Source organism: Onthophagus taurus, chromosome 6, assembly GCF_036711975.1.
Source record: "Onthophagus taurus isolate NC chromosome 6, IU_Otau_3.0, whole genome shotgun sequence".
Classification (NCBI taxonomy): domain Eukaryota; kingdom Metazoa; phylum Arthropoda; class Insecta; order Coleoptera; family Scarabaeidae; genus Onthophagus; species Onthophagus taurus.
In genome coordinates, this window is record NC_091971.1 from 2,133,171 (window position 1) to 2,146,489 (window position 13,319).

At 28.8% G+C, this 13,319-nt stretch overlaps 2 protein-coding genes and 1 long non-coding RNA gene across 3 annotated transcripts; 1 reads left to right on the top strand and 2 right to left on the bottom strand.

The window, feature by feature from the left end:
* Positions 1–2,241: 2,241 nt before the first annotated feature.
* Positions 2,242–10,545, top strand: LOC111424767 (sodium/potassium-transporting ATPase subunit beta-1-like). Its single transcript, XM_023058438.2, has 5 exons — positions 2,242–2,533; positions 8,898–9,155; positions 9,209–9,477; positions 9,571–9,763; positions 9,969–10,545. The coding sequence occupies exons 1-5, from the start codon at positions 2,395–2,397 to the stop codon at positions 10,076–10,078; spliced, it is 969 nt and encodes a 322-aa protein (XP_022914206.1). The 5' UTR covers positions 2,242–2,394; the 3' UTR covers positions 10,079–10,545.
* LOC111424770 (uncharacterized) lies at positions 3,725–5,323 on the bottom strand. The gene is made up of 2 exons (XR_002707645.2): positions 5,001–5,323; positions 3,725–4,948 (listed from the first exon to the last, which is right to left on the bottom strand). It is a non-coding gene; the product is annotated as an uncharacterized lncRNA (long non-coding RNA).
* Positions 10,526–12,330, bottom strand: LOC111424766 (sodium/potassium-transporting ATPase subunit beta-1-like). Its single transcript, XM_023058437.2, has 7 exons — positions 12,064–12,330; positions 11,867–12,013; positions 11,687–11,815; positions 11,462–11,628; positions 11,302–11,406; positions 10,705–10,864; positions 10,526–10,655 (listed from the first exon to the last, which is right to left on the bottom strand). Exons 1-7 carry the CDS (start codon positions 12,242–12,244, stop codon positions 10,543–10,545), a joined length of 1,002 nt encoding a protein of 333 aa, XP_022914205.2. The 5' UTR covers positions 12,245–12,330; the 3' UTR covers positions 10,526–10,542.
* Positions 12,331–13,319: the final 989 nt, after the last annotated feature.

Below are 13,319 nucleotides of genomic sequence, written 5' to 3' on the forward strand. Positions count from 1 at the left end.
AATGTGTTAATATTAATAATTACGTTAACAAATAGATAAACGTGGATGTTTATCAAATTTTTAACTTTAATCATAAAGTGTGAAATAAAATTCAGTAATAAATTTTATCTTTCAATCGTTACGAAATCGTTCAAGTTTTTCGAATTTTGTTAAACCACAAAATTAATGCAAAAATGACTTTTTAAGTGGTCATAACTCGATTATTTTTATATTTATATATATTTTTCTATTAACTCGTTAACCTTGTACAACCCTCAGAATGACACCGTGTTCGACTTGTTGTTTATACACGTATGGACGCCTGAAAGTCTACCCCCCAAAAAGGAACGTATTAATTTAGATTAAATCGATTATAACTAGAGGACAAAAACAAATTAATTAATCCCCTTTATTAATTGACCAATTTTAAGCATCAACATCTCGATGACTCCTTTTTATACACTTTACAGTTTGAAGACGACCAAGTCGTTGTGGTAGGAGATAGAGAAGATGCAGCATACAAGACAAGGAAATTTAAAGAAGAATACGAATCACTCGAAATCTTGAAATAAATATAGCGAAGACAGAATTCTTTACGGTAGGAGCAGACAAGGAACATTTGGATACTGATGGCTGCCAAATAAGGTGGTGCGAAGTTTATATACATACATAGTTAGTGAAAGGGATAGAACTTAAGGGTGTTATAATTAAAGTACAGTACAATAATTACAAGTAATACAAGTAATTACAAAGTACAGTATAATAATTAAACGGCATGTGGTAGTTTCTTTTATTAAGATTATTAGTTTTCAAAAATCGATTCATTATCAGGTACAAAAGCCAAAAATCACAAAACTATCTATTTATGTCATTATTTATTTATATGAAGCATTGCACAGTGGGTTGAAATATAATATATGTAGGTAAGCCGAAAGATAATGTTCTAAAAATAACAAAAGTAAATTTTTGTAATATTATTTACGGAAGAAACCTTGACAGATGACATTTTTGACATTAAAAAGACATAAAAATATAAAATTCTTCCGAAAATAAAATTATTATACTTTAATATATTTTTGTGTTATTTTTGCATATTTTTATTGAAAAATATAATTATAATAATTACTAACAATATAAACTTATAACTACACAGGTTGATTCTTTTTACAATACCTGTCAAGGTCAAATTTAGGGTTGCTGTTGGTATTACCACTAAATTCTAATTTCTAATAACATTTAATAACTAGATAATTGAGTTTAAGACATTATATTTTATTTCAATTATTTGTGTATAAATACAAAAACTAAAAGCTGTATTTTGGCTTATTGAGTAACGAAAGTTTCAACATAAATATAATATAATCATGCTATTGTTACCAACTTCACAACAATTTGACAGGTGTCATCAAATTAATAAACTGTCAATATACTTTTTATTATTATTATAATATATTTAATTCCCTGTTATCGTGAAGTTTTTTTTAGATTTTATTAACATTCGTCGAAATGATGTTATCTAAGTATTTGAACTCACACGTAAGAACAATATAGTAACGTCATTCGTCACTTAACGATTTAATCTTCTTGTATGTTTGGCGTTTTCTTTTGATAACTGAATGATGGACAATAAAGCATTTGAATAATAATAAAACCTACGCATTTTGTGAACTTATACAGGCGTAAAGTACCACTTAGTGATTCATATATCATCCATTTAATGCTGTCTTTTTAGGAACAATAACAACAATAATTTAAGACAGGTTTAATATCAAAATTAGCCAGGTTTCTATTGATTCGATCGCGGACATAATTTAAAGCTACGCCACACCGAAAGGAACTCAAAGAAACATAACTCCTATCTCAAAATTTCTGGATGTTTTGGATGTCGATCCTGGATTCTGCTAATAAATCATCTTTCTTTAATGAACTCATACGGCTTATGATACCATGTGTATTACTTTTTAAAAAGAGTCTAATTTTGCCTAATCCAACATTTACGAACTTTCTTTTTCTGTTTTTGCAAAATAATAATAATTACAGAAACTGTTGCCATAAATGAAAACTTAAAACGTCCTACTTAAAAAAAACTGTATATTAATCTCATATTAAATCATAAACATTACGAAATGAGTTTTTACCACTTCTGTGATTGTTTCTCTTATCTTCATTGAAATTAAACGGAGAGGTAGGGGAGATATAGTTTTTTTTATGGAGCCGGTTTCTGGTATTAAAAAGTTGGGTTTGTTGAACGTGCGTTGGTTGCTGGCACAGCACAACTCGAGTACGACGTAAACGACGCGCAACCGGTTCGTATCGTTCGCCGTCGTTTTCTGATTAGAATAGAATCGCCTCCGAGGAGAGAGGCAAACGTCGCGGTCTGGTCGTCGTCAGTCGAAATCGTTGCTTCGACAGAGAATGGCAGAGAAAGATAAGAATGGAGTGCACGCGTTCCCTTATATGAAACCACCAGAACAAACTACATGGGAAAAAATTTCAACAACATTTTACAACAAATCAGATAATACAATCTTAGGGCGAACTGGGAAAGGATGGTGTAAGTATTAATTTGTTTACAAGCTTTTTTTAAACTCTTTTTGTTAATACATGTGCGTTCGGTTGCGTTTCAGTTTTCATAAAACAACTTTATATACTCACTTTTATCTTATTTTTAATAAATGATAGTGGATTGTTTATCCTTTTACGTCGGTTTATCGAATATTTGAAATCGGAACTTGAATCGTAAGTTTGTTATTCGTTGTTCAATTTTTGTTTATTTTAACTGCCTCGGCGGTTATTTTCCATTTTTTATTTATTAAAGATTTTCTTTATACCTATCGATTTTTGTTCGTTATAACCGATTAGATAACGATAACAATTAATAAATTTACATAACATTAACGTTTACATAACTTCACGTGAAGATTATCTAAGTTAACTTGAACCATCACTCTTTGTTTTTTCTATTTTATAATTTAAGATATAAAGTTCACTTTTCCATTAAGGTATTGATTTTGAATTTAAAACTATGTTATTTTTACAATTTACTAAAAAAATTTGATATTTCGTTATCTACTTTTTCATTGAAGAGTTATCGTTTCAAGGGAATCATCAAGGTTAACGACCACACCATGCTTAAAAACCTTTATTTTAAGTTTTTTTATAAGAAATTATTTCCACACAGACGTGCGATAGTTTTCTAAGAAATCAGAAAAAATACATTGATGCAAATGATTTAACAAGTAAAATGCGGTGTGTGTTAAGTATGATAACTTTATTTCATTATGAAGCGATGGAAGTGCATTTTTATTACATAACTGGTTATACCTGTTTTAGAAATATTATAGATTATCGGCGCTTTTTGTGTTCTGCAACGAATTGTTTTTATAAGTGCTTAACGATTTTATTTCGTTACAATGTGGATTTATTTTTTCTTTTTGTTTGCGTCAGTTGTATCTGATCCATTAAAAAAAATATCGTTCGAGATTTGTATCTTTTACTTGCGCAAACATTATCAATATGATTTGAATTGTATCAATCATCTTTTTAAAATTTCATGACGCAAATTTTTTCAATTCTTTTTTGGTTTTCAATTGACGTTAAAACATTTATTTTATTATCTTAAAATAATAATTGTTAAGAACATTATTTTAGCAATATTTCATAGAATATTTTCTGTTGAAAACAACATTTTATAATAGGTATGCAAGGTTGCACTAAAATAATTATTTATTTTTTAATAAATATTTAGAATTCGAAAAATGTTTCTTCATTTTTTATAATTACATAGTTATGGAAACAACTGGAAAACATTTCGCAGCGACTTTAACCGAGAAACATCTTCTTTAAACCACACATGTATATTTGTTAGGAAAAAGTTAACAACGATTAAAAAATCAGATTGGCAAATATAAAACGAATTTTGAGTATCTGGAATACAAAGTTCATGTGCTCATTATTTTCAATCAATGCATCTTCTTAATCTTGTTTTGTTGCACTTGCTTTGATAAGTTTTTCTTGTTCATTTTGAAACTCCTCGTTTAGTTTTTTCTTACAAGTGAATCTTTGTAATTCTCCACCATCATCTGCTTTTCTTGGGTGTATCGAATGATTTGTACAAATCGAACCAAAAACTGCACAAAATGGAGCTTAAAGATTGCCACAACATCAGTTTTTATGTTGACCTGGTGTACATATCAATTCGCGAAGAAAATCTATACCTAAAAAATCAATATCTCTCCCCTTCTTGCTTACGGACGTCCATGTCATGCACCCCTCAGAAACTTCATGACCTTTAAAGACATCCTTGTCTAATGTACTAATCCATTCATGAAGTGATATATTTAATTATATCACTTCATCACATTATATCATTATTTATTTTATCAACATATGGTCAAATATAACGACAGTATACCTTATGGGTTGATCAAAATCGAATGATAAGTTACTTCTTACAATTTTACATTGCATAGTTTTGTAGCAGAAGGATAACTGAATTATAAAATCTGATCTATACATCTAAAATGAGTATTCCTAACTTCTTAAGACACTTTTCCTGTTAAATGTTTGTTGATTTATCCCATGATAGTATTAGTATTATCTGTTATTGAGGATATAAAAAGCGTGAATCCTATCTCTAGACAAAGAGCGTGAATAATAAGACAATAATTCATTTCCACGTGTACACTTGGTACAACTGTACCAAACCAAGTCACTTATGCACTCTCCTTCCTTGTCGTAAATAAGCCGTAATAAGTTGCGCTTAAAGGGATGTGGAATGAGAAGTTATTGATTTTATATTCTTGATAGATAATCAATGCTTTTGGCAACATAAAATATCAAAATCAGCCCTCAAAACCTTGAAAATTAAATCAACCTATGATTGTTTATTAATTTTACCGTTATCTTTAAGAAAGTTTCCAATTTTGAGTAAAAATAAACACCGCTTGCGTTTTTGAGGTTATGATTTCTGCAAATTTGACATATGTCACTTTTTAATTAAAACAAACCTAAATACTTACTTAATAAGTTTTTAACCTCAACTAATTTAATAGTAGTCGTGTGTTTAACGTTAAAATCGACGTGGTGTATCGATATTTCGCAGCCTCACGATTTACGACAACGTAAATTCGATATTTATAGAAAATTTTTGTTTCGTCTAAACGTCAGACGTCGTGACGCGTGGTTGGTAGAACTGCGGTTATTTGTTGAATTACCAAGAACATGGACGTCAAGTTCTGACATTTAATCATTTTGACAGTTTATTTTATCGAAATTTTTTTTATTTTTGATTTTCTTTTTATTTATTTAATTAAAAAAACCGTTTTAAAACTATCACAACCAAAACCGCAACTTAGAATTTTCACATTCATTCATTGTAACAACTTGAATAAATTTCTAAATTAGGAAGGACTTAATTTTTTTGTTGGTTTCGTTTGAGTCATCACGTTTTAAATTTAACCGGAAGAATCTACATATTTCGTTTGTGGGAAAATAAAGTTATTTAGAAAAAAAAAGCGGACGTTTAATTTCACGTTATTGTGTAACTTTTTAGTTAATTAAATTAATCTTAGAATATAATAAATATCGGGTGTTAAAAGAAAAATTTTGTAAATAAAATAAATAGCCATTCAAGTTCACAACGGCGTTGCCTTTCTGGGTCACTCTCGGTTTCAACTTACAAATCCAAGCGAAGGCCAACCTGTTGCCTAAGGTGATATCTTTCGCATGATGAGCATTTTTTTTTTCATTGCTCATTATAATAGTATCAAATAATTTCTAACCTTATAAAATAACTTATAAATTCCTCTAATTCGAAGTTCTACATTTCGAATTATTCTCTAAGTCGAATAATTTTTGTAAGCTCAAGCGTTTTACCAGGTTTCAAATGTGTTCTTATCTTTCTATGTCGGATTTCATGAACTCGAATTTTTTTGTAACTCGAGCTGCATTACTATGAAATTACTTCACTTCTATAATGTCGTTAACTTCTATATGTCGATTTTTCCAAAGAATAAACTATTTGAATCCGTTTTGTAAGGCAACTTTTTCTTATTCCAGTAATTTTATGGTTTAAACTATGAATAAAAATTAAAGTTAACACTAGACCTAGAATTAGGAACGTTCGAGTTTAGCCGTCTTTAGAGACGCAGGGCTAATCCCGAAGGTTTCTAGCTTAGTTCTAGTGACAGTGCAAATGTAAAACTAGAACTAACACTATACCTAGAACTAGAATCATTTGGGTTTAGCCACACGTCTCTAAAGACGGCTAAACCCGAATGATTCTAGTTCTAGGTCTTGTGTTAGTTCTAGTAATAGTGCTAGTGTAAAACTAGAACTAAGTTAATTCTAGTTAGTTCTAGTTAGTTCTAGTTTTAAATGTTACTCAACGTTAATTTGTTGTATATTTTTATTGAATTAAACTTTTTTATTGAACTATTACAAAAGTTGAAATATTCTACATTAATCAAAAGATTTCCAAAAATTTAGGTTGGTACCATTTTAGGAAAATTTGTTGTAGATTTAAACGTCAAAATGACGTTTAACGCTATGATGACATTTATATGTCAAAATCATTTAATAAATCAGAATATAGTTTTAGTCACTCTTTTTCACGGTAATTTAAAAAATTCTAAATTTAAAATTAATTAAAATTTAATTTATTTAACTTATATGGCTTTATAAAAAAACTTTACACTTTGTAAAACTGCAACACCACTTAATCCCGTTTACCAACATCAAAAGCGTTACTCAATTAAATTAAACAACAGATCCAAACTTAATTTACGTTACGTATTTCCCGATCAATTTAATCGGGTAGGGCATATCCGTTTCTAAAAAAAATAATTCATTCACAACACACCCTTATTTTGTATGTGTGGTTTCTAAATTTATAACGAAATTTTGTTTTCCGGTTTTGAAAATAACTCGATCTTCCAAGAATATTTATAACTCAACATCATGCGTTGATACTATTTAAAGTTAAAAGGCTTCGCTTCATGGCAAAAATTTGAAAAATAAATTGTTTTTTTTTTAATAATTTCAATTTTTTGTTTGTTTGAAGCAGTACAAACCAACTAAAATTGGTTAACTCCACTTAGTACTCGAATTAATATTGTAAACTGGTTGTAGTAAAACGAATCCGTGTCATTATCACTCTATACAAGGTGTCAGTATTAACTGTGTTGCAAAATGTTTGCTGAACGCGATAAACGCTTTGTTTGGTTAACGTATTAAATACTAATTTTTTACGTTAAATAATACATACTACACAAAGAAACTTAGTGCTGAATAGTTTGGGGATTTTGTAATCATAATTTACATAAAAGAAAAAGGAGATGAAAATGGGTTATTGTTTAATTATTTTAATCTTCAAACAAACATGAATAAGCAATTTAAATATTAACTTTTCCTATCAAAATTAAAATTTTCCAGCTCAATGAATGTTTTTTATTCATTCTACAACAAAATTAAATCAACCGAATTGATCACTTAACCATTTGACACCGCAATTGAGTTAGATACTTGAAACGTTTCAATTTCAAAATGTAATTTAATTTGTGTCGCTTGGGAGTTGGGAATCACGAGAGTAGACTTATTTAATTACGTTTAACGTTGTCGTTTTCGTTGCAATTTACTCCTCTTTAGATTTCTCAACTTTGTAACGCAGCGACTGAGAAGCTTCGGATATCGACGTGTTCGTAGCAGTTCAAACCGGTACAAACCGACCAAAAGCAACGTTATACAGGTGCGTTCCTGGATAATAACGAATTTTTTCAGGAATCTTTTTTAAATATGATTAAACTGGAATATAAATACTTAAAGTTCAAGATTTTGAGTTAATTTGAGTTTTTAGAACGTTTTTATTGTTCTTTATAAAATATTTGTGAACATTACTTAATTTTTGAATGCGAAAAGAAAGAATAAAGTATTTTAATGTGTACTTTCTAGTTCTAGGTCTAATGTTAGTTCTAGTGACAGCGCAAGTGTAAAACTAGAACTAACACTATACCTAGAACTAGAATCATTCGGGTTTAGCCGCACGTCTCTAAAGACGGCTAAACCTGAATGATTCTTGTTCTAGGTTAGTGTTAATTCTACATAGTAAGAGTGCTAAAGTAAAACTAGAACTAACACTAGACCTAGAACTAGAAAGTTTGGGGTTTAGCCGTGCGTCGTCAGAGTCATCTAGTTTTAGATGTTACTCAGCGTTAGTTTGTTCTATATTTTTATTGAATTAAACTATCTTTAATGAACTATTACAAAAGTTGAAATATTGAAACATTCATCAAATGATTTCCAAAAATTTAGGTTGGTACCATTTTAGGAAAATTTTTAGTAGATTTAAACGTCAAAATGACATTTAACGCTACGATGACATTTGTATCTCAAAATCATTTAAAAAATCAAAATTTAGTTTTAATTTAATAATAAATAATGGATTTTTTTAGGAATATTTTTTAAATATGATTAAACAAGAATATAAATACTTAAAGTTCAAGATTTTGAGTTTTTAGAACAATTTTATTGTTCTTTTTGTAAACATTACTTAATTTTTGGATTTAGCACGTCAGAATTCGATTAATAGAACGTGATCACCATTTTTATGAACGAATTTACTAGGTCATGGTGTTTTCCTTTAATATCAACGCTTCATTTATCATTTAGAACACGGTCTCTATTATTAACTCACAATTATTAAATGAAAATTAGTACCCCATAAAATTACTTTTTCGAAATCGATATCTAATTAAAGAAAAAGTGTCAACGTGTATCCAACAAACAACATCGTCTTATAAATAGAATTTTCTCGTTGGTTTTCCATTAATAACGTTTGGGAATTAGCCAAAAGTAAAACGTTACGAACGCACATTATTGTGAATAATTAAAATTTTCTAATTATCGTTTTTCTTTTATAGGTAAACTATTAATATTTTACGGATTATTCTACATAGTATTAGGTGCAATGTTTGCGATATGTATGCAAGGTCTCTTCGCGACGTTAGATGACACACAACCATCATGGATTTTGGATAGAAGCTTGATAGGAACGAATCCTGGAATGGGTTTTCGACCATTACCTGATCGTGCTGAAGAAGGCGCTTTAATTGCGTTTAATTCAAAGGATGGTACAACTGCGGATAAATATGTAAACTTATTAAACGTCTTCCTTAAAGGTTTGATGAACATTTTATAATTGAGTTTGGATCGTTATGATTCATTCTTTTAGATTATATGAACGATAGTCTCGGTACAAATAGAGAACCATGTGATTTTGATAAACGTCCTGGTGAAGGAAAAGTTTGTGATGTAGATATGAAACAATTCATGCCTTGTACTCCTGAAAATGGATACGGTTACAATACTTCTTCCCCTTGTATTTTCCTTAAGCTAAATAGAATATTTGGATGGGTACCTGAATATTATAATGATATAGACAATCTTCCAAGTGATATGCCAATTGATTTAGTTGAACATATTAAGAAGGAATACGCCCAAGTAAGTTATACATTTTTTTTGACATCAAAATTCAACTTTCAATTTTAGTCAATCTAATAAAATCTCATTATTTACTTTGATTTTCTGTTGTAGGATAAACGAAGAGCTAACCAAGTATGGGTTTCATGTAAAGGTGAAAAATCTGTTGATGAAGAAAATATAAATGACGGAAACACTCCAAATTTCGAGTATTATCCGCGAGGATTTGCTAGTTATTATTATCCGTTTGAAAACGTAAAGAACTATTTAAGTCCTTTAATAGCGGTCAGAGTTTTGAATATTAAACGTAAGTAATTTACTTACCTATGATTTCACTGAAAAGATCTTCATAACAACTTCATTTCCATCTAAATCACTATTAAGTTCACATTTTCAATGTTTTTAATTAACTAACAAAATTAATCACTCATTCATAACAGAAATTGTTAAATTAAATTTATTATGAGTTTATTTTGATGTATTTTACTAATAATTTTTTTCTTTAATTTCAGCGAGTATATTGGTTAATATAGAATGTCGAGCTTGGGCGAAAAATATTATATACGTGGGCAGCTATCGTGATAGACGAGGATCGGTGCACTTTGAACTTATGCGAGATTAATTTAAATTATTTCACCCTTGTTTTTATTTTCCTTTTTTTGTGATTTTTTTAAATAGTTTTATAACGTTTCGTTTAGGCTTTAGTACTTATTAAAAAAAAATAATAAGGAACGCGATTAATAACTTATTGTTAGAAAGTTAGTTCAATGTTTACAAAAGAAAACCTTAATATTTGTGTCATATTAGTTTATTTACAAAAAAAATACGGAGTTAGTGCGCGCGAAAAGATGAGTTTTAATTTGTTTTGTGTAAAAGGCGCGTTAAGTTAAAAAGAACTTAATGAAAAATTTCTTAGGTGCCTTCTTCTAAATCAAAAGCGTCAAGATTTTATAATTTTTTTTGTTAGATTTTTGAAAAATTAAATATACATATTATATTTTTATGTACCACCTTTCTTTTAAACTCTATTGAAATCATATTAAACAAATGTACTACTAGAAAATAAAAATTAAATGTTATCTATATTTATTCTGCGTTTTCATGGTCTAAATAAATATAAAAAATCACTGAATGTTGAATTGGATCCTTCATATTTTCAATGTCGATAATTTTGCATTTAATCCCAATCAACAATCCTCCTTAAAAAATGATTTTGTTTAAATAGAAGCGGATATAGGATTATCTTACGTGTTATATTTTTGAATTGTACACCAATAATTGGCCGAAGATAATCATCTGATCCATCATAAGGAAAAAAATATTCTCTAAATCCATTGAAAGGATAATAAATAACTTTTCCCATATGTTCCTCATCAAAGTAAGTTAAACCTTCGCAATAAACTCCAATCTAATGAAATAAAATCTAAAAAACTAGAACTAAAACTAGACCTAGAAAGTTTCCTTTTAAACGTCAATTTGACAATTAAACGTCAACATTGTTAAAAATGATCTTAAAAAACTCAAAAATCAGTTAATTTAATGAAAAAAATATGATCGAAAAACTAAAAGTAGCGAAATATATTACTATAAATGAAAAAAGTTATTAATAAAAGTGGTGAGAAATACTTGACATTCATCAAAAGATTTCCAAAAATTTAGGTTGGTACCATTTTAGGAAAATTTTATTTAAACGTCAAAATGACGTTTAACGTTACGATGACATTTATATGTCAAAATCGTTAAAAAAATCAGAATTTAGTTTTAATTTAATAAAAATACACAAGAATCTAACGCTGAACAGAACTAAAACTAACATTAGAACTTATAAAACAAAATCTAATTTACCATATTACTCAGGTTAGTTTCATTAGATGTTCCAGAAAATCTTTCATTTCTTTCTTGAAATTGAAACGTTTTCTTTCGTTTTCTCGACGGTTTCCAATCTTCTATCTAAAAATGATTGTTTATGATTATTTATTATTACATACTTTTAAATTAAACTTTCCATATTTAATTTCAAGTACACGCAAGGATTATATTCGCGAAAACCATAATCACTACTAGAATTTCCACAAGGTCCTAAATCAGATTTGTTAAATAAACAATATTGTCCTTCTTTAATCGGGTGTTTTTCGCAATTAACGTGTATTTTAGATTCATGTTTATCATAAGCTACAAAAAAAAATTTAACAACATTTATTTCTTATATACATATATATTTTTTAAATACGTTTTAGAAAATTATGAATCAATTCTGTATATTTTTCAGTATGGATAATATTTTTCTGGGAATCGGCTTTTCTTGTATAATAAATTAAAAGGCCTGAATCTGTAGGTATTCGAGGGTATATGGTGAGTGCTAAAAAAAGCTTTAAAAAAGAAACTTAAAACAATTTATTTGTTTTATTACCTGGACTTATATCGCCCATAAGATCGGTTTTAGGAAACAATGGTTCCGATTTATTTTTCATTAAAGTCTGAAGGATCACAGACAATAAACCAGCAAAAAGAACCATAAGAATACTCAAAAATATCAGGTAATAAGTTATTAAAATAACTAAAATTTGGTTTTAAATAATAAATAATTTAATGAAAATGCAATCTCACCCCAATTTTGAAACGTTCTTAAACAAACTGTATGTTCTTTCTTGTTATAAATAAATTTCCCTATATTTTCCAATTTCTGTTTTGTTCTGTGTTTATTAGTTTTTTGTCCTCCTGGATTTGGATGATTAGCATGTGGGTTTGGATGCGAAAAAGTTGTATCTGTATGAGACGTAAAATTCATTATGAATTTAAAACGATTTTATTTAGATCTTTTTCATTGATTATGGTTTGTCATAAGCTGACATAATAATTTTGACTTAGACCTACACTCTCATTTTATTATATCTTTTTTTAATCGTGTTTAGATATTTTCAAAGTAACTTTGGAAACAGAATGGGCCTCAAATACTTTGATAGTGACAAAGACCAACTCAACCCAACCCCAACTCATATAGCTAAGCAGACTACAATGCTCAATATCTTATTAAAATCATTTTTTTCACTGCCAAACAATCATTCGCAATAAATACAATCATTAAGTAAAGTTCTGGCAGATCCTAATTTGTTTCGCCTTCGCTTAATTCAGCAGAAATCATCCCCATAGCGATTTGATTCCGAATTTCGCCTCAGAGTCAAGTATTATCCAAAAGATCTGATTCTGCGATTAGCCGCCTTAACTTTATAACTCACATTACGAAAACGTACTTGAAGAACAAATGAGTGGGCGTTTCAATTTTCCAAATTGCTCGCTACCAGAATTGCAATCTCCCAAGATATTGGATAACAAGTTCAATTCTATGTGACGTAAAGCTGGATTATACAAATTAGATAACTTAAGGATGTTTTCTTCTATTTACCTTTCAATCTTCTTAAATTTGACAAATATCTGTTGTAATATTGAACGAAGGCTGAAGTAATGATCAAATCATGTTTTGAATTCAGTCATTGAGGAACTAAATTCTTCGCCATTTCCATTGAGCATGCAACTGGACGAGAGTACAGATGTGTCACAATGTAGCCAGCTCGCATTAGTGTAAAGATTCCTAATATCACAATAACTCATTGCTTCTTATACCTGAATTTCTACAGATACATCAAAACAATTAAAATAAATTAACTACAAAATTATTTTTAATGATCTTATGGTTCAATTGCCAAAAGAATAATTTATATTAATTAAAATATTCAAATAAAGATTTGTTTTAGATCGTGTTTACACACAACACTTAAAATAGATGTTGATTCAAAGGCCTATTTACGTTTTTTTGCACGATTACAACACGTTCTCTTCGTATGCTTGACATATAGGAAAAAAGT

Bases quoted from the DNA above. Each gene is read 5' to 3' on its own strand.
- LOC111424767 (XM_023058438.2), top strand. From the start codon at position 2,395: ATGGCAGAGAAAGATAAGAATGGAGTGCACGCGTTCCCTTATATGAAA. The intron at 9,478-9,570 runs GTAAGTTATACA...TTTCTGTTGTAG, and splicing joins TTAAGAAGGAATACGCCCAA to GATAAACGAAGAGCTAACCA. The intron at 9,764-9,968 runs GTAAGTAATTTA...CTTTAATTTCAG, and splicing joins CAGAGTTTTGAATATTAAAC to CGAGTATATTGGTTAATATA.
- LOC111424766 (XM_023058437.2), bottom strand. From the start codon at position 12,244: ATGAATTTTACGTCTCATACAGATACAACTTTTTCGCATCCAAACCCA. The intron at 12,014-12,063 runs GTGAGATTGCAT...ACCAAATTTTAG, and splicing joins AAGAACGTTTCAAAATTGGG to TTATTTTAATAACTTATTAC. The intron at 11,629-11,686 runs GTATTTAAAAAA...TTTTTTTTGTAG, and splicing joins GATTCATAATTTTCTAAAAC to CTTATGATAAACATGAATCT.